This window comes from Bidens hawaiensis, unplaced genomic scaffold (assembly GCF_021521415.1).
Source record: "Bidens hawaiensis isolate Kalapana, Puna unplaced genomic scaffold, B.hawaiensis_p1.1 tig00014339_1, whole genome shotgun sequence".
Taxonomy (NCBI): domain Eukaryota; kingdom Viridiplantae; phylum Streptophyta; class Magnoliopsida; order Asterales; family Asteraceae; genus Bidens; species Bidens hawaiensis.
In genome coordinates, this window is record NW_027492237.1 from 472,696 (window position 1) to 495,693 (window position 22,998).

The window sequence follows — 22,998 nt, forward strand, 5'->3', positions numbered from 1 at the left end:
AGTAACCATACTATATGATTTACAAATCTCCCTCACCTTATTTTAGAAACAGACTGAGAAAGCTCTTAGTAATAAGTTTATAACTACTAAGATCAAGTTTGTAATATATATATATATATATATATATATATATATATATATATATATATGGATTGTGGGTGCCACAATTTTTTCCTTTGAAATTCACAGACTTTAAATGCAGTTATTTCCAGCTATTAATAAATCTTGTGTGTGTTTCTCCGATGGCTAAGTGGTATATTTGTTACACATGATTTTATATCTTTCTCCCAGGTTCCACTCCATGCTAGGGTTTTCATTTTTTTTCATTTATTTCAATACATTGGAGGGCCATCAGCATATTGGTCCTAAAACCACATTGATATCTTATATGCTATTTTTTCGTTATTAATTTATGATTACGCTTCACTCTTATAACACGATACCGACCAAATTCACATTAGTTTATCGTTGTACAAACGACGGGCTTCTTATTTGTTTTATATATGTTAATTTGTTGTTTTTGGGTCCTGACGAATTTATTTTCTTATTTAGCTCCGATGTCGTAATTATATGGCCGAATCCTCGTCGGTTTGTTGCCGCGTCGTGCATGTTTTGTTTTTTGTAAATACATTAATTTGTTGTGTTTGTTTAAATGCGTTAACCTGAAACTGATCGAGTTTGTGTCGACTCGCAATTGCATCGCACGGGTTTTATTAGCTGACTACAAGTTTTGTAATGTTTTTTATCATAAGTTATACAAGTACTGTCAATACTATTATGTACGTTTACTTTTTTTGGGATTATTATTGTTACCGTTACGAATCTAACCACCACAAATCAAATTTGCGTTGTTACGGTGCCACAACGCGGCGCGGAGTTACCTGGTTAAGTTTAAAGATCAATCCTGCAATATATACAAACCACACTGATCAACTATGCAAGTTAACTCTTTAGTTAATAACAAAACTAATAAATAAATATTAGAATAATAAATGTTGTCAATAATTAAAGGAAAGTATTAAACCATTATTGATAATATCGTATATAATGAATAAGTTGCAACATTTTAAGTAAAGCATTAAGTTGAATATATAGCGAGAAACAAGCAATAAAAAGAGATTATTAATTGCATTTAATAGATAATAACTACTATTTGAACTTTATTAAATAAACATAATCTCAAAACTATTATATTTCCTTTTATCTTTAGTTTCAAATTAAATCAGGTGATTAATATCAAAAGATACGATCAAACATCTTGGGAAAGAACATAAAAGGTAAAAATAAATAAATAAATAAATAAATAAATAAATAAAAAGATGATCATATTACGGTTGTGTTCATTCCCAAAGGTAAGTTACAAATGCAGAGTCTGATTGACTCTACATATATTCATTCCCAAATTAGGTGGTAATCTCTAATACATTCTTAAAAACCTGAAAAATTGGCACAAAAAGACATGTCTTCCAACGTTGTACCAATTTGTTTTTCAACTAATCATCCTCATTTTAAATGGGGTGTCACCCGTCTTTTTCCAAACAATAGCAGAATTTCTATGTTCACAGCTGGTTACTTTAGGGTTCAGGTTGCCTCATTGAGGAAATGGAGTTGCTTGAGTTCAAATTTGGGTCAAAGTAAACCTCATTTGGAAGATTAAAAACCTTCTGGCTTTGTTTTAAAGTCAGGAAATGGAAGAGTTGATGATATTCAGATATCCAAGTTTCATAAAGATTTGAGTTCTTTACCAAGTGAGTTGACTCAGTTAATATTGACAAGAAAGCTCTATGGTTTCTTATTGTTTAGGTTTTATAGTTACTATTATTTTTATTATTGTATCTTGATTTGTGCCTCAAAACGTTCGAGGGGTTCTCTTTTGTTTGGCTTTTACTTTTGTTAATATTATTAGTAGATGTTAAATTGTGCCTCAAAAGAAAAATTTTTAGAAATAGGAAAACTGAAAGAAAAATGAAAGGATGAAATGGTTTATAAGAGAGATAAATTTTTTTGTGTTTCTAGATGTTCCGCCATTTGAAATGGCGGAACCCACATTGGTTGCAGAACGTGTCAGGAATTGTCTGGCAAGCTGGGGTTTTCTGGTGTTCCGTCATTTCAAATGGGGGAAGTGAATAGTAATATTCTAACACATGTCTGACAAGGCATTTGACCACACTATTCACTTATGCTATTTCAAATGGCTGAAGTGAACAGTACTTTATATTATTATTTTCTAATACAGTATTACTTTTCTTAAAAATTTTAATTTGAAAAATGTATTTTAAAATTTTAATATATGTAATTATTTTCTTTTATAGTTATTTTTAAAAAAATTATTTGAAAAAGATATTTTTAAATTTTAATATATTTTAAATTAGTATTAAAATTTAAAAATTTATTTTTCAAATAAAAAAATTTTAAAAAAAAAATAATGTGAAAGAAAATAATAATAATATACTGTTCATTTCCGCTATTTGAAATGACATTAGTAAATATTATTGGTTAAAAAGGAAAGAAAATTTTGTCAGTTGTCATAATCGTTAGTATTGTTCACTTCCGTCTTTTAAAATGACATAAGTGAATAGTGTGGTCAAACGCCTCGTCAGACGCGTGTTTGAATATTACTATTCAAATCCGTCATTTGAAATTGTAGAATTGCAACAAATGTATAGGGGCATGCTATAAAGGGGTAAAAGTGGTGTTCCGCCATTTTAACTAGTGGTGTGCGTGGAAAATAAGTGACTTCAGCTATTTGAAATGACGGAACACCAGAAGAACCTTCAGTTCACCAGACAATTCCTGACACGCTCTGCAACCAGTGTGAGTTCCGCTATTTCAAATGGCGGAACACCTAGGAACACAAAAAAAAATCTCTCTCCTACAAACCATTTCATCTCTTTCATTTTTCCCATTTCTACAAATTTTTCGCCTCAAAAAGTTTTAAACTTACTTGACCCGCAAACAATTATAACCAGGATCAAGTGAGTTGACTCAATTACAAAATTTGTAATTTACTTAAGACACAGTAAGGTGTATTTGTTCTTTTAACGACAAATTAATATAGTCCTAAATATTGTTAAGTCTTATAAATCATCTACACCTACACCTAACACCAGGATTTTAAACTTTGACGTTTAGAATAGATGGAATCTTACCAACATACCATGTTTTTGGGGACAAACATCATATCAGTTGTTAATTCATTGAATTCACGTTAAGGCTACACCTTTTGCCTTTAGTGTCAAAAGGGGATTTGAATTTCAAGAATGATTTTAATTTAATATTTTTTGAAGAATATTTGATAAAAGTTATCAATCAGAACAACAAATTGCTGCTAACCTAGTTTATTATTTTTTCCGATTTTGCTTTTTGAAGTGTACTAGTCTTGAGCAAAAATGAAAAAAATAAAATAAAAGTATATTTTGAGTTTTTGTCTTGATCCAAGCTAATGTTCTCTTCATAAGTCTACGCCTGTGATCTTTTATGTGTATTTTTCAAACTCTAATAAGACATATGTTTTGACCTTCATAATTCTACTTCATATATTTTAAATTTTTGTTTTCTTGTGTAAAATTTGGAACAAATTCTTATTTATTTAGGATGGTCTTCTTGCTTTCTGCACTTAGAGTTTGTATAATTGTTAAATTGTTGTTTTCTGCACTTAGACTATATACATATACCCCCTCACTCGTCATATGGGTTGTACGTCTAAGAGCCTGTGTTAGAAGTGTGTTGTCACATCGATTGTTTTTATGTCTGTTTAACACATCATATGACTCATATAATTTGTAAGAACACCAACTCATAGTACCCATATGATTAGCTACTATAATACTCATATGATCCTGTATAACACTCATACGACTTGCATGATCTCAATGGTTTGTGGTTAGCATTTCTGTCATATGCCCTAAGTTTTGAAAAAAAATCATTTTGACTTTTAGTCGTCAGGGCTCGAGGATGATGTTGGCTTCAGAATTCCATGCATGTGATTTTATTTTATTTTTTTCTAATTTTATCAAGATACAACTTTTTTTGACCTTTATATAACTACTACTGCATAGAGAAACTAGATTCCTTTTTTGTTTGTTAAATTTGGAACAAATGCATGTTAAGTATTGTTCTGCATTTGAGGTTTAAATACTGGGAATATATTATTATAACATTTCAAGGTTCTTATTATAAGTTTAAATATCAGATATATATGCATGAAACTAGTCATAAATAGCATATTAAGAAACCCTAAATTGCATATTTGCTTACAATCTAACAATACATGTTTTTTTTCTCTTGTTGCAGAAGCGTTATCTACGACATATCTTGTCTCTCCTAATAGTGAGAATTCAAAAGTCCGGGTCGCTTACAAGGTAATTCTGTTAAAACATATATTTAGAGAAAATTGCAAAATAATTTTCTTGAATATATGTTATACGGATCTATAGAGCACTGCTAAAAACATATCTACTTTTTGCCTTAATAATGACATAAATTGTATCGAGTATAGATTTACATATATATTGCATTTCACGCATAGAACGGAAATATCTAGGAGTTAGTCGAGTAAGAGTAGCTATGCGGCCATAGATTCATGTATGACATGGCTATATATATATGCATATTGATCTTATATTACTGGCCGGTTTGCATGCAAGGTATTTCTATTGAAAACATTTAACTAAGACATCATATATTTTCTTCAGTGTGTTATTCCTGTATAGACATGTTAAAAAAAGTAACACTAAATTGTAATCACGACACCATATCACATATAGATTCACAAATATATTGTAATTCACGTATAGACTAAAGGATTTAGATAGTAAGAATAGTTGCACAACCACAGATTCATGTGTCCCACGTTAATATGCATGAAATTGTTCAGACTTGGCTCGATCGCTTACAATTTAATTTTGTTAAAAACAATAAACTAAGACCTCATATTTAGAAAGTTCACAAAATAATAATGTTCTTGTGTGTGTTATATCTGTATAGCCATGTCAAAAACATATGATCTCTAAGTTAGCCATGAGATACACGATAAATCAAAAAATTAGGATATAGTCGAGCAAGAGTAGATGCATGGCCATAGATCACATGTGAAATTTTTTTGTTATATGATTCTTATTATAAAATCTTTCGAACTATACAGGGTATACCTGGATCGTACAGTGAGGCTGCTGCTCTTAAAGCGTATCCGAAATGTGAGACGATTCCATATGAAGAATATGAATCTGTATTTAAGGTATTCAATATATTTTCCCATTTTGTATTCTTTTCTTTTCTTTTCTTTTTTTAACCGGAGTAAGCACTGCTTTCACGAAAACATAAATCTGATATGTATTACTATGACAACAATATATATATTTTTAGTTTGAATGCTTAAAACGTAAGGATTTTTAGGCGGTTGAGTTATGGTTAGCGGACAAAGGCATAATCCAAATTGAGGACTCAGTAGGAGAAAGCGTCCACAGAAATTATGATTTAGTTCTTCGTCATAGGCTGCATATTGTAGGAGAAGTGAAACTCAGAGTTGATCATTGCCTTTTGGGATTGCCCGGTGTAAAAACGGGGGATTTAAAGTGCGTGTTAAGCCACCAGAAGGTGCGTACTGTACCTCATCAGTTATGTTTTTTTTTTGAACAGCAACCTCATCAGTTATGTAATATTCAATAATTAGATGTTTGTGAAAATTGTATAATTTAAAGCTTTGAGTGTTTCACAAATTCTGGTTATTAAAGTAGGTATTTCATAGATGACAGGTTACTAAATGGTAAATAAAACCAAAATTTTGAAATTCGCTATGAGTAGGGTTTGATATATCTATAGAAGCATCAAGCATGCCAACCGACACAAATGCGAGTGTAATGCAATGAAAATTTACGTATTGTCATATTCACCTAAGCAAAAAAATTAATATCAAATACACTCATTTCATTAAATAAAATTTATAATATGAAAATTATACCCTTAATTCTGTGTTTCCTTACTCAAAAACTCTTGGACCCTAATAAAAGTTTTAAAGGATGGGTTTAAATGTCATAAATTAGAAAATGGTTTTGAGCAGATATTTTTATGGTAAATATGATGCTATAATTTTGTTCTTGTTTTATAAATATAATATGATACTAAGTTTTAAGCAGATATATTTTGCCGTGTTGACACTAAGTTAATAACACAGGCACTTGATCAATGTAAGATGATGCTGAATGAATTAAACGTTGTTTGAGTTAATACTGAAGATACTGCTGCTGCAGCTCAGGTAAATCTTGAGAATCTATTACATATACTGTATTATATAGCCTTTGGTTTATTTTCAAAAATTTTCTATGTATAATTTTATAATTAATTAACTTTTAAATTTGCAACAGATTGTAGCCTCTAAGGGCATAGCAGACACCGGAGCAATTACCAGTTCTCGCGCAGCAGAAATATATGGACTCCACATTCTCTCTAAGAAGTTTCAGGTATAAATAAGCTTGTAATCAAACTGAACGAACACAAACAAAACATGGTATGCTCATTCTTCTAACTTAATACAAACAATTAAGCACAGGGGTTTTCTTGTTTGTGGTCATTAGTTAAGAAAATGAACATGTTCGTGTTTGTTCGTTAGCAAGATAATCGAACGGTTTGCTAACGTAAACGAACGAACATAACTGAGCTAAAAAAAAGTAACGTGAAGACCAATGTGTTGGGTTTAACAAGTTATTATAACTAGATTAAGTTGACATGTGTCAAAAAGAATTAAATGAATATATTACTGAATGTAAAAGAAAGAACATAAACAAACGTAACCTAATGTTCATGAATGAACATAAACAAACAAAAATAAATGAATTCAAATGATCAAATAAGATGTGTTTTTGTTCATTCTTTTGAACAAATATGCACAAGTTGCTCATTCATTAAATAAATTAATATTATTGAACTCTAGTCAAATAGTTCCCGAACTATTCTCTGAAAGTTCGGTTCGTTCACACGCCTACTTACGTAATTCTGTGTAATCTCATATAGTCATACTTAAAGAAATCTGATCATGCATTTATTGCTTTCTTAGGATGATTTACATAATGTCATGCGCTTTCTAATTCTAGCTAGGGAACCTATTATCCCGGGAGCCGACAAGCCTTATAAGGTAAAAATAATGGTTCATTAGTAGGGAAAACTCACAGGGCTCATCTATGCCCCTGCTAACAAGTTGGAATAGATGTATTAATGATTTTATTTGTTTTTATATCAAAGACGAGCATTGTGTTTACTTTAAAAGAAGGCCCAGGAGAATTGTTCAAAGCTTTAGGAGTTTTTGCTCTCAGGGACATCAATTTATCCAAGGTAACTTCGTTTTTACAAATTTCACTAGTTAAAAAGTCAACGTTAGACTTTTTTCTAATTTTTATGACTTAAAGATCGAGAGCCGGCCTCAAAGAAATCGTCCACTTAGAATCGTTGATGACAGAAACAAGGGGAGTGCCAAGTGAGTTTAATCTTCCAACTTCACTGTTGACCTTTTCTTCTGTTGAATTTTATTCATTTATATTATTTTTTTGACGTTTGATGTAATTTTCACAGGTACTTCGACTATTTCTTCTACATTGATTTTGAAGCTTCAACGGTAGAGCCTCGTGCACAATGCGCTCTTGGTCATCTGCAGGTTGGTCTTCATAGTACATAATAATTCTTTAGAGTTTGACTTCAAAGTCAAATGAGTTATTGCAACCTCAAAATAAGTTAGTTACAAAATGCTAAGTATTGATACCGCAAATATGATCTAATAAGGACTGGGTTCGAATGATCAAATATATAAAGTACCCTGTAAACTTATTACTGTCTATATGATTGTCCGTGGTTGACTCCTCAAGGTCAACCGAGGTATTGTTTAACTTTTAAACTGGTAAGATCTATATAAATATCTGAAAATATTATCTAGGATTACATATAACTATATATGTGATGCCAAAGCATTTGGAAATAGAAACCGCAAACATGTAAGGCTAATTTGTATTCGAAAAATCGTATGTTCGACTCTCCAAAGTCAAAGTAGTCATATTCTTGCAAAAGATGGGATATCACTAGTAATGTATCATACTGTTATTTAGTCTCTTACCTTGAAAGAACGCTATATGCTCAATGATTACGATTATAATACAAATGTAACTTATATATTAATATATTCAATTTCTTTTGCAGGAAATTTCTAGTTTTCTTCGCGTTCTTGGTTGCTACCCAGTAGATACAAACCTATAGACGACTTATGGATATTATGAGCAGCTACTGCACATATATTATATGCCATGGATTGACCAATAGAAAAGAAAAAAAAACTGCTAGCTAATGATTCTCTTTGCTAGTTAATGATTCTTGCTTCCTATACATTGTTCATGTGTTTGTGTTTCTGGCTCTCCAATCAACTGTTGCCTTTTGTGTTTATGGGATGTTAATGTTGTATGAATTAAAGTTTTTTTCCCCATGATTATGTTACATTTAGATATTGCCCTTGACTAGAATAGACTGTTTTTGTGGCCATGGATTTGATTAATATTCATTTTGAGGTCATCTTTTCCCTACTTATACAACCTAAATTTAGAATATATTTGGGAGAAAAACAAATCCAATATGAATATCTCTTTTTACCCTAACTAATATTCAATATTTTAACATTTTTAGTTAACGTTTAAAAAATAACCCTATTGGTGTTGAAAGAAACTTTAGTTTTTATTATAAAAAAGGTAAAATTTAAAAAATAAGCCAGCTAAAATAAAAGTGATATTACAAAAACCCTTTGGGCTCTCCACCTTCCCCGCCTTTAGTTTCCTTAAGTTGAAGTTAAAAATTTTTTGAAATCGAGTGAACCATCCAAACTGATAAAAGTCGGCCCCTTGACTGGTTTAAAATATATACAACCCGGTTTACGGTTCAATTTTAATGGTTTGACGGTTTACGTCACAACCCCCGGCCTAATTTGAGGGAGCGTTTTTATGAAAATAAATCAAATTTACAAAACTACAAACTCGGATTTCCTCTAATTACATTTTCTTTATTTTGATTTTTTATTTTAAAGTGATTAGTATTCCATTTGAATTTAAAAAAACTACAAACTATATCACAATTAAAAAGGAAGAAAACAAGAAAGAAAAAAACTTTGTATACGATTACTCAATCATCACAAGAACGACTTAAAACAGGCAATTGGGACTCGTCATTCTTTTGTAACAATTTTCAATTGTGTTTTAACGCAATGTGCATGTTTGGTTATACCACATCATACGTGTGTCCTTTCCTAATCAATCCACACCATAAGGTATGTTTTAGGGAATCACAAGAATAAAGGTCACGTAACCTAGTTAGTCTAACTATTAGAATTGAAAGGTGTTATATATACAATATTTTCATACGAGTTCATACATATTTGCGGGTTCATCGTCAACTCACAGGTATATATGACCCCTAAATTCCTTGCAGTTTTCATGTTGGTTAGCCACTAGATCCAGTAAAATTAGTTTAGAATTTGTATTGTCATTGTTCAATATATGCTTCTTACTAGTAAAAGCTTTATTACAGTTCTTGGGGTTGTACGCAATCAGTTTGAGTTTTACTATTGCTTTGAAATTTTTTCCATTAAAAGCTTAAAGTTCTAGCTTTCAATTGTTGTGTGAACTAAAATTGAGCAGAATTAATTTAGTATTCATGAATCACCTGTCGATATTCGTCGAAAATCATATTAACCCTGACAAAATTCGGACGGGTCATCACCTACGGATTCTTGTCAGTAACTTTTTTACCAACGGTTTTCTGACATAATCGTTCGCCTTTCATGCTCATTTGTTTAGTAGAGTTTGATATTGGTTTCGTAGGATTATTGTAATTATATATTCTCTTATCGCTTTGTCAGGGGTGTATATAGATTTATGTAGGAAAAAAATAAAAATAATTAAAAGGTTATGTTTGGCCAAGACCCTCTCTCTCTCTCTCTCTCTCTGATTTATTTTAATCTTTTCCTACATAAATCTTCATTAATTTTCAAAAACTCGTTAGTTTTGACCTGACACTTCCCAATTCATTATCTCTAGAATTCTCCATACATGTCTTTCATAAATTAAGTAATATTTTCAACCAGCAAGTCATTAATTCTTTAATTTTCGTCAAAATATTTATAGTCACCACGTTAGACTTATTTGATTGTTTCATATGTGAAATAACGGTTTCATATATATGTGTGTTTCAGAATTTTTGTTCTTGAATATCCACTAACGTAAAAAAAAATTGTGATTTTTCAGCTATAAATAACATCAAGTTCCATGATTTTTTTTGGTACGCTTCTCATATCCTTAATTATGCGGTTAATTAATTTTAATATCGGATTAACTTGTAGGCCAGCATGGGAAGTAAATTGGAAACAATATCAATTTTCCTTCTCATATCGGCCTTGCTTTCTTCTCCGATCCAATCAACATCCACTGACGGGCTTATAAGAATTGAGCTGAAAAAGTTGAAACTCGATGAAAACAATATTATTGAATCCAGTCTCCGCTTGGGCGATGGTCATTATTTAAAGCTAGCTCCTAGGTCGTATAGACAGAGTGTTAATAACATTGGTGAGTCCCAAGAGTCTGGTATCATATCCCTGAACAACTATATGGATGCCCACTACTTTGGTGAGATTGGTATTGGCACCCCAGCTCAGAAATTTAAGGTCATCTTTGATACTGGCAGTGCTAACTTGTGGATACCATCGTCGGAATGCATATCTTCAGTAAGTCATATATACTTACACACAGACACAAAGCCTACTTTAATTAAAACTATGAGAATCGCATAATCAGTACTAAATAGTGGTTTAAGAAATACAACATAGCGTTGGAGAAATGCTTCATCCTGGTTAAAGCAATAAGGACATGTATTTAGGTTTTTATTTTTTTATGTTGTCTACTTTAAATTCATTAACAATGACCCAACATATATATGCTAAGATATGAACAAAGTGTAATGTGCGAAGGTTATATAATAATCTTGCAGGCATCTTGCTTTCTTCACTCAAAATACGATTCAAGTCAGTCAAGCACCTACAAACCAAATGGTTAGTGTTCTTGTTGCCATTATGCTTCTATGATAACTTGAAAAAAATATGCCACTTTAATCATGGTTAAAACGATAAATTGTTATATTGGAATCGTAACAAAAAAGTATACATAGCTTGATGATAATACTATAGTCAATCAGTCCAATTAATCAGTTTCAAAATAATGTTAAAAGGTTTGTACTGAATCGTGTAAGTAGATAATTATGTTAGGTACAATGGAGGGTGATTACAAATGGACCCCCCCCCCCCTTTTTTTTTTTTCCTTTTTCTCCTACCAGGTAGGTTTACTTTTAAAGTTTGTCTCTCTCTTTTTATATAAATATGTTTTGAACAACTAGTATAATAATTAGTCATGTTCTTGTAAGTTACAAGTTAATTAACAAAGAGAAAAGAGTCGGGTAGGGTAGGGTAGGGTGACCTCAAATACTTGCTTATTGCTATGTCTTGTTTGCAGAAGCCGGTTGTTTGTTAGATCCCGCCGATACCTTTCAATTGGTTTCAGAGCCACTCTGACCAAGTGTATGCTCAAAATTCCAATGATCCTATTTTCATGCCCGACACTCACTTCTGTTGGCAATCAGAGTGATACTGATAGTAAACAAGAATAAGAACAATAAAACCAAATGCTTAATTGTTTATTGATCAAAGAAAGATACGATTACAATGAAATAAACATTGTTTAAATAGACTTTCAAACAAACTAATAAAACGTAAATAAAGCTAGAAACCAGGACAACAACCTTGACCACAACGGATTTAATATTATTTAAAATTCAAATTGAAACTTTCAAGCACGTGCCAAACTCCAACTGATTATTTGTTTGAGTTATCTCCAACACCCTCCCATAACTCAAACATCAGCAGTTTGATCATATGTATTGCAGAATTCCAAATTGACTTGCTCTTGTAACACCATATCACGAATAAAATGAAATTTCAATTCAATATGCTTAGACCTTCCATGCAGCACTGGATTTTTAGAGAGACAAATGGCAGACCTGCTGTCACAATAAATAGAAGTAGGATTACTTTGCTTCAAACCCAGATCATCAAGAACCCTTCTCAGCCATATAGCTTGACAAGTTGCACGTAGCAGCCACATATTTTGCTTCAGTACTGGACAATGCCACTATGTGCTGCTTCTTCGAGCTCCAACAAATAACACCACTTCCAAGAGAGAACACATGTGCAGAAATGCTCTTTCTATCATCCAGGCAGCTTCCCCAATCACTATCATAAAATCCAATAAGTTTAATATCCCCACATTCATACTTGTACCACAACCCAAAAGTGTAAGTGCCAGTGATATATCTAAGTATTCGTTTGGCTGCTCCAAAATGAAACTTAGATGGCTTTTGCATGTACCTAGCCACCAGGCCAACAGAATAAGCAACGTCAGGCCTGGTGTGCGTTAAATACATAAGGCCACCTATGAGACTTCTATACAACATCTCATCGGCAGGTTCTCCTCCATCTTCCAACATTAGCTTCTCATTCATGTTCATAGGAGTATCTTCCACTCCACAAATCTTCATCCCAAATTTATCTAATAGATTGACTGCATATCTTTCTTGGCTAATAAAAATCCCACCTTTAGTCTGTTGTATCTCCAAACCAAGAAAATATTTTAGAAGCCCCAAGTTTGTCATATCAAACATTTCCATCATTCCTGACTTAAATTCACTTACAAGTTCATGGCTTGAACTTGTATATATTATATCATCTACATACAAACATACATAGACAACCTCATTACCAACTTTCTTGACATAAAGGGTAGGCTCATTAGCACCCCTAGTGAACCCCTTCTCAACAAAATAAGCATCGATCTTAGAGTACCAAGCTCTAGGAGCCTGTTTAAGGCCATAAAGAGCCTTATTGAGCTTATACACTTTATCTTCTTCACCTGCCTTAATGAACCCATTAGGTTGTTCAACATAGATGTCTTCCTCAAGCTCACCATTAAGGAAAGCTGATTTAACATCTAGTTGATACAAAGTCCAACCTAAATGAGCAGACACAGCCAGAATTGTACGAATTGTTTCAAATCTTGCAACTGGAGCAAATGTCTCTTCATAATCAATACCCTTTTGTTGTGAGTATCCCTTAGCCACAAGTATGGCCTTGTGTCTAAGGATTTCACCACCCGGCCCCATCTTTGTTTTAAATAACCATTTCAACCGGGCAACATTCTTACCTTTTGGAAGACTTACAAGATCCCAGGTGTTGTTCTTATTAATTGCATTCACTTCTTCAATCATAGTTTGCTGCCAAACTTCTGCTTCACAATCCTCTTATAAGTGACAGGATCAACAGCAATTAATGTAAACTGACAGTTTACATACACTTCTTGTAAGCTTTTAAACTTTCTAGGAGCTGAGCTTGAACTTGCTCCCGTACTGAATTGTTGAGGGGTAGCATATTAGTTCACACCACCTTGAGTTTGAGATCTAGTAACCGTTCTAGAGGTACCTTGCACAGGTGTGCCATATGACGGAGAGTTAGTCATAGTATTAGATTCAGATTGAGTGGTATTACCAGTTGATGGGCTTGCAACATCTGCTCCATCTTCTTCCACTAGTTGATAACTTGCGTCATGATTCACACCTGCCCAATTCTAACTACCATCTTCAACAAACACAACAACACGTCTGGTTAGGATCTTTTTGCTTATGGGGTTGTATAGCCTGTATCCTTTGGTTTGTGTGGAGTATCCAATGAAGATACACTTCTCACCCTTGTCATCTAGCTTCTTCTTTAATTAAGCAGGAATCAACCCATATGCCACACAACCAAAGACTTTAAGATGATGAATTGCAGGCTTCCTGTTGGACCATACTTCTTGAGGGGTTTTATTGGAAACTGACTTTGTGGGAGCCATATTGAGAGCATAAACTGATGTGGCTGCAACCTCCGCCCAAAAGAAATTAGGCATGTTCTTTGCCTTCAACATACTTCTAGTGAGCCCAGGGATGGTTCTATTATTTCTCTCCGTTACACCATTTGACTTAGGTGTATAAGGAGGGGTGAGTTGTCTTTTTATTCCATAATGCTCACAATAGTCATTAAACTCCTTTGAGCAATATTCTCCACCCCTATCTGACCTTAGAATCTTGATATTACACCCACTTTCTTTTTCTACCATAGCTTTAAATATTTTGAATTTGCTAAAAACATCATACTTATTAGCAATAAAGTATATCCAACACATTCTTGTAAAGTCGTCAAAAAAGAGAACAAACAACCTGTTACCCACCCATACTGTTTACTTGCATAGGTCCAACCACATCCGTGTGAACTAGTTCCAGTTTAGATGAGGCTCTCCATGTGTTAGTATGAAATGACTCCTTTGTTTGCTTACCCAAAACACACCCCTTCACAGGAATCAAATGTTTTAATCTTAGGTAATCCATAAACCATACCTTTTGCATACAACTGTTGTAGCCCATCACAGTGAAGATGCCCGTATCTTGCATGCCATAGTAGAGATGTGCTATCAGCATTACTCCCCTCAGATTGAGGGTTGGAAGCATCAAGCAAAAACATATTATTTTGGGCTAATTGAACCTTCATGAGTTCCTTTTCAGTTGGCTTGTACACAATAGAGCATGCTTCATCTTTAAAGTGCAAGCATATCCCATCCTCATAAGGTGTCCTACTGACAACAGATTATACTCCAGCTGTGGAGCATAATACACATTACTTAGAGTCTTGTATTGCCCATCCTCAGTATCCACTCTAACTTCACCTTTGCCAATCACAACTAACTCTTTCTTATCACCTAGTTTGATAGATAGTCTGAAATTGCTATCCAAACTAGTGAAGCTTTCTTTACAACCAGTCATATGGTTTGAACATCCGGGATCAATAAACCATAGAGAATTAAGGTTTACTGAGTTACTTATGGTGTTTGCCATTAAGGCAAAAGGTACATCAGTGGTTTCTTCGCATGCAAAAAATAATCGTTGATCATCATTCTGGTCAGCTTCTGGTTCTTGATCAGCAGCCATTTGAGCCTGAGCTTCATCATCAAACCAACAATCTCTCTTAACATGACCAAATCTTATGCAGTTGAAACATTGTGGACCCCTTCTCTCAGGAGTCCTTTCCGGAGTTCTTCCTCTACCTCCGCCTCTAAAAAAACTCCTACTACGACCTCTGCTACCCATACCTTCATTTGGTGATCTTCTAGCGTGTTGATGCACAACTTGTAGAGCTTGTTCATCAAGTTTCTCAGGAGTCTTTAGGCGTGCACCTCTTACATTCAGTCTTTCCTCCTGCGATTGAAGTGAGCCCATTAACTTGACTGGTGTGAGAGCAGACAAGTCAAAGGCAACTTCAATGGATGGAACAACAAAATCAAACTTAGAAGAGAGGCTTCTAAGGATTTTCTCCATGATCTTCTGATCTGTAATCTCTTCTCCATAAGCCCTTTGCTGGCTGACTATTCCCATAACACGGGAGAAATAGTCCCCAACAGTTTCATCATCACCCATCACCAATTTTTCAAACTCTCTTCTCAACCCTTACAACCTAACCCCCTGAACATGTGAATCGCCTTGAAACTCCAGGCGTAAAGTGTCCCAGGTCTCTTTTGCGGTGTTAGCAGCAGCAATACGTGAAAATAACATGTCATGAACACCATGTTGTATAAGGGCCATTGCCCTAGCATCCTTCTTTTTGGCTTCCCTTAATTTTGCAGCATCAGCGCCGGTAGCAGTGACACCGGCATCAACCAGCTACCAGAGTTCTTGAGACTTCAAGATGGTTTTCATGCGAATACTCCAGTGTTCATAGCCCTCGCCCTTGAACACTGGTATAACTTGATTGGTGATTGAACCCTGTGACTTATCAGCCATATCTTGCTCTAGGGTTTGCTAGTTGAATCTCCAAACTGTGGCTCTGATACCACAATGTTGGCAATCAGAGTGATATTGATAGTAAATAAGAATAAGAACAATAAAACCAAATGCTTAATTGTTTATTGATCAAAGAAAGATACGATTACAATGAAATAAACCATTGTTTAAATAGACTTTCAAACAAACTAATAAAACGTAAATAAAGCTAGAAACCAGGACAACAACCTTGACCACAACAGATTTAATATTATTTAAAATTCAAATTGAAACTTTCAAGCACGTGCCAAACTCCAACTGATTATTTGTTTGAGTTATCTCCAACAACTTCATCAAACTAAGTATCCTAGGCAGTCATGATGAGCAGGGGCGGACCCACATAGTGTGGATCGGGGTCCCGGGACACCAATGTTTTTTAAAAATTTATTAGAAGCGGTATATTAAATTTTTTGAGGACCCCATAAGATTTAATACTTGGAACCCATACTATTAATGTTGATGTGGTCTGGTGGAAAGTCCCTTGTTTTATCTTTGAAAGGTCATGGGTTCAAGTCTTACAAGGCTCAATTTTTGGTTTTTTGTGTTAATTTTTAGTGTTAATCAATCATTTGATTGCTAATGTTGCAATGATAACTTTGGAAACATTCAAACACCTCTAAAATACATATCATTGTTTTCAACTTTATGCATGGTTTTCTTTAGAAACATTCAAACACTTTAAAATATCAGTTTTATTTTTCACTAGTTTAAGTTAATGGTTTTCAACACATGCTTATGAAAGGGTGGATCTAGGTTCTATCTCAAAAATGTTTAAGAAAGGGAAAACAAAGTGTTTATGTGTCAACCCGACCCATTTTGACCCGTTCAGGTAGTGATGATTGAAAAGAAAGTTTTATTATGATATTGTTTTTTATTATGTTCTTCGCCTCGACCCGACCTGAACAACGACCGACCCGAAAAATTTGAACACCGAAAATATGGGACCCCATTGGCAAAAAATCCTGGGTCCGCCACTGATGATGAGGCGGTGATATATAGCGGGGTTTAGGAAGACCTAGAGCCAGTTGCTGAGGTGGTTGTAGACAAGTAGATATTGTAATAGGTTTCCATATAACTCTTGTGTTGCACACCAAGACACTAATTTGAAATTGCGACATTCAACATTCAGAACGTCTCGCATCTCCTTGAACTCAATCCGTGCGAGATCTCTAGTTAGTATATCACTATTTCGGTTCATTGTTCTCTGCTACTTACATGCGCAGAATCCACCTCCTCTCCTTCATCACATTTCCGATGTAGTAGTAACATGATTGATGTATGTAGCTCACCGCGAAAGACATGATTTTTCATGAGAGCAATAGCGGACGTGTTATCAAAAGATAACAACACTTTCTGAAGTGGTTTTTCGGTTAACCGCTTAGTAATTCCTCATGTTAAACCTCCTAACATGTACCTGAGCTAGCCAATATATATGCTGCTTCACATGAGGATAGAGTGACTGTTTCTTGTTTTTTAGAAGACCAAGAGATCGGCGAAGATCCAAAATAGAATATATGGCCGTAGTTCTCCTATCGTCATCTTCATCAATGTTGGGACTACTGTCATTGAAGTTGATTAACACGATTATTTGTCCTTGCTTTTACTTGATACCATAACTCGGTGTCGTTTTCATGTATTGAAGTATACGTTTTATGGCATTTGTGTTTTACTCAATTGGTTGTTGTATGTTTTGGCTAACAACCTCGACATCATAAACGAAGTCGAGTCGAGTTTGTAGCGAATATTGAAGGCATCTGACTATCTTTTGGTATCTGGTGGCTTCAAATTTCCATCTCATATTTGGCATTTGATAGCTTCACATACGGATACACAGGTATGTAAGTCCGTGTGACAAGTTCCCCTACACGCTCTTTTAATGACTTTTCAAGCATTTGTTTAATTTTAATCCCGTCTTTGATTTGCGACATGATAGATAGGTTTTCCTAAATCGAACATATCGAACTTTGATGCCAAATTCTGTTTGAACTCGTTTATCATATTTAAGCAAGAACCTATAACGAATATGAGTAAACATAGACAACCACAATTAAAATAAATTTTCAAGTCATTTTTCGATAAATGGTGTGTTCTTTCAGGTTCCAATATCGAGTTTAAATTTTGAAGCACTCAGAATCAGTTTATACACCTTACATGTTTCTTTTGGTTTCTCAAACCCTTAAGGTTGGTGAATATAAACAGTTTAAATCACCATGTACATTGTACAAACACTGTCTTCAGTCTAGGATTTCCCAACCGTCACTGGAATCTCGATTTGTGTTACCGTGGCAAAGATTTCATCAAAGTCAATCCCAGGTTGGTGTACTTATCCTGCATAAGTCACACCTTGTGTTTATTATCAACCCGTCAGCATTTCGATTTACTTTGAATACTTATTTTAAACCGAATGCTTTAACGCCGCTTGGTAACTCTATTAAACTCCACATTTTGATTTCTCAATTGATTCATCTCGAACCACATCACTTTCATCCATTCAGGTTTCAATTTTTCTTTGTGAAAAATGCTCGGTTCATCGCTTATTCGTAGTGGCAATATCTCTTCGAAGCCCTCATTCAAGCTTAACCGTAATCTCTAAATTTAACATTTATAACCGTGGGTCGAGTCGAAAGACTCAAATTCATTTGTGGTTCACTATGATAACGGAACTGTTACCGGTAGCTGAACGACTCGTCGAGCTGTTATTTGCTCATCAGATTTAGTTCGGCGCTTGAGAAAGTGTTGGAATTCATCGACACGCTGTTGTCTTCTCCACGCAGGCCTGCAAGTGGGTCATCACTATTGGTGGATATAGTTGATTGGGCTGTTGTTTATTAGGCCTAGTCTCAATGTCTAATTGTGCTTTCCCAATATACATTAAACATACCCGATTTTCTGGAATCCATATCATCAGAATTTTCTGTTTCGGCCCAGTTCCACCCCTATATTCCATTCAATTTTAAGTCCAAATGATAATTTTCCGGTTTCGTGGGTACCCAGTTCCATCCCGAGGTCAATTTTAGCATAAGCAACACACCCAAATACGCAAGGATGTTCAAGATTCAGTTTAATTTCTTGAATTTTTCATCCTTCTAATGTTCGGGTAGAAGATCGGTTGATCAAATGCGTTTCCCCGTCAAACCACCACTCCTTATAAATAACTTGGAGCCTTCAAAATGCTTGGGGTCATATCCATGAGAGTTCGATTTCGTGTCTCAACTACACAGTTTTGTTTTGGCGTGTACGGCGCGACTCCTTTATTTTCACATAACCACTTTAGCTGATGCTCGATAAGATGTTTTTGCTCATGAATGACTTTCTCGTTTGTTTTCCCGCCATGCTCGATTCACACCATCAGTTTTCTTGATGAATCTTGAGAACGGCCGTAACCATTCTCCTCATCGTCCTCAACATTTCGAATTAGAGGTGACCCATTCTCGTGTGCCATACCACGGGTCTTTGTCTTAGGAAAACTGGACTCCCCACCTTTAAGTTTATCATGTAGAGTCAACTCTTGTTTCTCGTGACTTTTATTAACATTACTCCATATTTTTTACGCATTATTTGGAAGGCGAACCTCATTTGAACATTACAACCGTATTTTGTTGATTGCGCAAGACTAATAATACTATTTTTGTAAGTTTGAGATATAGTAGATGTCGTTCAAAAGATTTTATTCTCTGATTTTCCCTTTGAATATGAGGAATCCTTTCCTTTTTTTTTGTAGAAAACTAGAAAGGGGAAGGGTTAACTTATTCACTCTAAGTCTTCACCCTGATCCACCAATTAAGAGTTTTCTTCATAAAGTCGACTCCCTTAAATGGTAGGAATCATCAATACAATCGTCCCACTCTTCAAAGGAAATGATCACTTTGATCACTTTCTTTACAGAGAACACCAACATTTAACTTTATAATTCTTTTTAGTCTTACTATTTCAGTATAGTAAGTTTTCACCTAACAACTAACTCTATATCAAGATAGAGTTCTAGATGCAATACAAGATAACACTATGTCAAAATTGTGTGTGCACCCCCCCCCCCCCCCCTCCTTCTCCTACCCCTCAAATCATCAAAAAAATTATGAATCCTTATTTGCCAATATACTCGAACAAACTCTAGTGTTTATTCCTCAAAATACAAGATGATTGGATTTATAGCTTAGAAAAGCTCTTATTTTTGCACAACACTTTGATTTTTTCTCTAGATAATTGAAGATTAATTACAGTTGAATAATGGAAGAGATTAACCTTGAAGTTTGTATGTAAATGATGTAGAGCAAATGGGTGAAGGCTTACTTTGAATAAGTTTTCTGTTTATATCTAAGCATATGAGATGAAAGGATTCTTGGCTAGACGCCGGACAATCGATCCCACAGCGACTGTGGACGCCTAGTCCATTTCAAATTGGGTTTAGCAATGTGAACATTATTGATATGCTAAAAGTATTTATATAAAAACACGTTAATATAGACACTAAGTAATAAATTTTAGACTCTTAAACTTAACTAAAACTACTAATTGAAAAATGTACCAGTCAAATTAAGTCAGTTTAGTAAGTCCAGATATCAAACCCACAGACTCTTTAGATTACATAAACTGGCTAAATTAGACTTAACTACATACACAACTATTTATTGATAGGGGGGGGGGGGGTTACTAAAACATTAAGATTAAAATAATATTAAAACTAATTAATAAAACTAAAGACGAATTGACTTAGAACTTGGACCTAATTCAGATGAAGACAAAGAACCATTGACTTAATTAGGTCCTAGGAGACACCTATGGAACCTTACATCATCATTGACCCTTCTCAAGGAGACACCTATGGAACCCCAATAAGCGATTAAAATTACCGTTTTAATTATACTCGCTCACAATCGCTAATTTATTTGATGACAAGTACCTCTGTACGAAATCCTACCTTACAGAGCGGAAATCAAAGGTAGTTTAATGAACTCACTCGACTGGATAGACAAAGCTGATAAATCAACCCTAAACGGACTCCTTACAAAGAACTAAATCTAGCAACTTAACCAACCAAGACCTATCACATAATATGTCACCTTACAACTATTCAGATTTGCATCACACTTAGGTCTACTTGATTTATTAATATTGTTCCTATGGTTTTAGTGCAAATCAACCACAAACTAGTAAAAAACAGACAGTATATGACCTAACATAATCCTATCATATGAAATAATCACCAAGGATTCCGTGAAACAATAAAACTCACCAAACAATCCTAAGCACACATATGCATCGACCAAATAACAATAAACCTCTTACTTAATCATAAATCCATAAATAAAACAAAATACAAACAAAAACCCAAAATCAACAAAAGTTCATCATAAGACTAGGCAGTCTAAGGAGTTAGCCAACAACCATACTCAAAAACAAACTAAATAGATAAGGTTCAAAAACTGTATTCATAGAGAAAATAATAAATTCAAACCGAATATGTTTGATGGGGTAGGTGTTGAACCCAAGCATTCTCTGCTCGAACTAACAGCTTCCTCTCCCTTTTTGTCATTCTTTTGCGTTGAACTCTAACCAATAGGGGTAGCCCTTCGATTGCCTTATGTTGTTCCCTGCTTTCGTGACAAGATTCCACCCCTCCTTGGTTTTCTCTTTTACGACTCCTTTTATTAATTCTCTAATGGTCACAAAGGTTAGAGCCCGTTTTGATTTTGGTGCCCAGTGGCCGCCCAAATCTCTCGTTAAATCAACTGGCCCTTCAAAATAATTGAACCAATTGCATTATATGTATTTCAATTTGTAAAATTTTGATTTCATCATCTCATAACGCATTCAAACAGAATTCAAGCATATTATTATTATTATTATTATTATTATTATTATTATTATTATTATTATTATTATTATTATTATTATTATTTTATTTCAAGTTTATTAAAAATACTCCATTGTAGCTCGTTGTCTTTTAAACCTTTTAAAATCCACATATAAACCAACTAAGAATAATATTCATTAAAAATCTAGCTTAAAAGTATTTAAAAGTGTAGGAAATAGTTATATATTAATATGTATATTTTAGACAACATCAAATATCCTCACACTTAAACTTTTCCGTCCTTGAAAAAGTGTTATGCAATGGAATCATAATCGGAAAACTGATCTTAAAACATACAGGTTATCTTAAAGCTCAGATAAACGTTAAAACTATGATTGCCGATATTGTTGTCCACTTAAACCCAGCTACATCCTATCAAGCCCCACCCACATTAAGCAAATAAGTTCATCTGATATCAAAAACCTATGGGTCTCACACCTTTAGAGTTAAGATCCGCTACCCAATCTCAAGTATAATAAAGACAATTAAAAATCGGGTTGAAGCAAACTGGTTCAACTTATCACCGTAAGATAATAAATCCTTATTGGTAAGAAGAAATTACACTTAGATGGAATTATGAATGATAGGTCAAGTGAGGTCGTACGGGCATACCCTAATACTGTTGGACTTCGTCCTATATATATTTCCTAAGAAAATATTTATTGACTAAAAGTCTCGAGTCCCAATAGTGCATCCTCAGAGTCACCATTCCCTTGGTAAAACGTAAACTTTCAGTCTCTTCTAATATGTGCACTTTGTTCTCCTTTTCTATTTTTGAGAATTCTTCTTTGGCATTTTTCATTACATAACTTTCTCACTCTTTTACTTGCTTTTCGGACCAATTCTTGAAATACACTTATTCTTCTTTTTTTCTTCTTTTTTAGGAATCTTTAACTTATAAATATATAACTAAATATCAAAGCTCATATAACATTGGACATTGTGGGGCGCTACCACTCCTTATTTATTTTCATAAAACGGAGTGGCGTGCTAATTTAAAGTGTATTCAATTCTCACCACCTTAGGGTAATTGTCTTATTGTAATACTCCCTATGCCTTATCGAATTTCAATTTCACTATCCCCTTTAGGATGAGAACCAACAAAATCTAAGATCAAAATCTAAGATTGATTAGGTTATGCAATGGGAAACCTTTCAAAACTAGTTGGGCCTACC

The 22,998-nt window shown here is 34.1% G+C and overlaps 1 protein-coding gene and 1 pseudogene across 1 annotated transcript in view; both read left to right on the plus strand.

Moving 5' to 3' along the window:
* Window positions 1-1,340: 1,340 nt before the first annotated feature.
* LOC143546433 (arogenate dehydratase/prephenate dehydratase 1, chloroplastic-like) lies at window positions 1,341-8,238 on the plus strand (annotated as a pseudogene).
* Window positions 8,239-10,369: 2,131 nt separating this feature from the next.
* LOC143546434 (aspartic proteinase oryzasin-1-like) overlaps window positions 10,370-22,998 on the plus strand; it is a 40,411-nt gene continuing 27,782 nt past the window's right edge. The window contains exons 1-2 of the mRNA XM_077038103.1: window positions 10,370-10,744; window positions 11,008-11,068. Of these exons, the coding sequence (XP_076894218.1) occupies window positions 10,370-10,744; window positions 11,008-11,068 (436 nt within the window). The remainder of the gene's footprint in view (window positions 10,745-11,007; window positions 11,069-22,998) is intronic.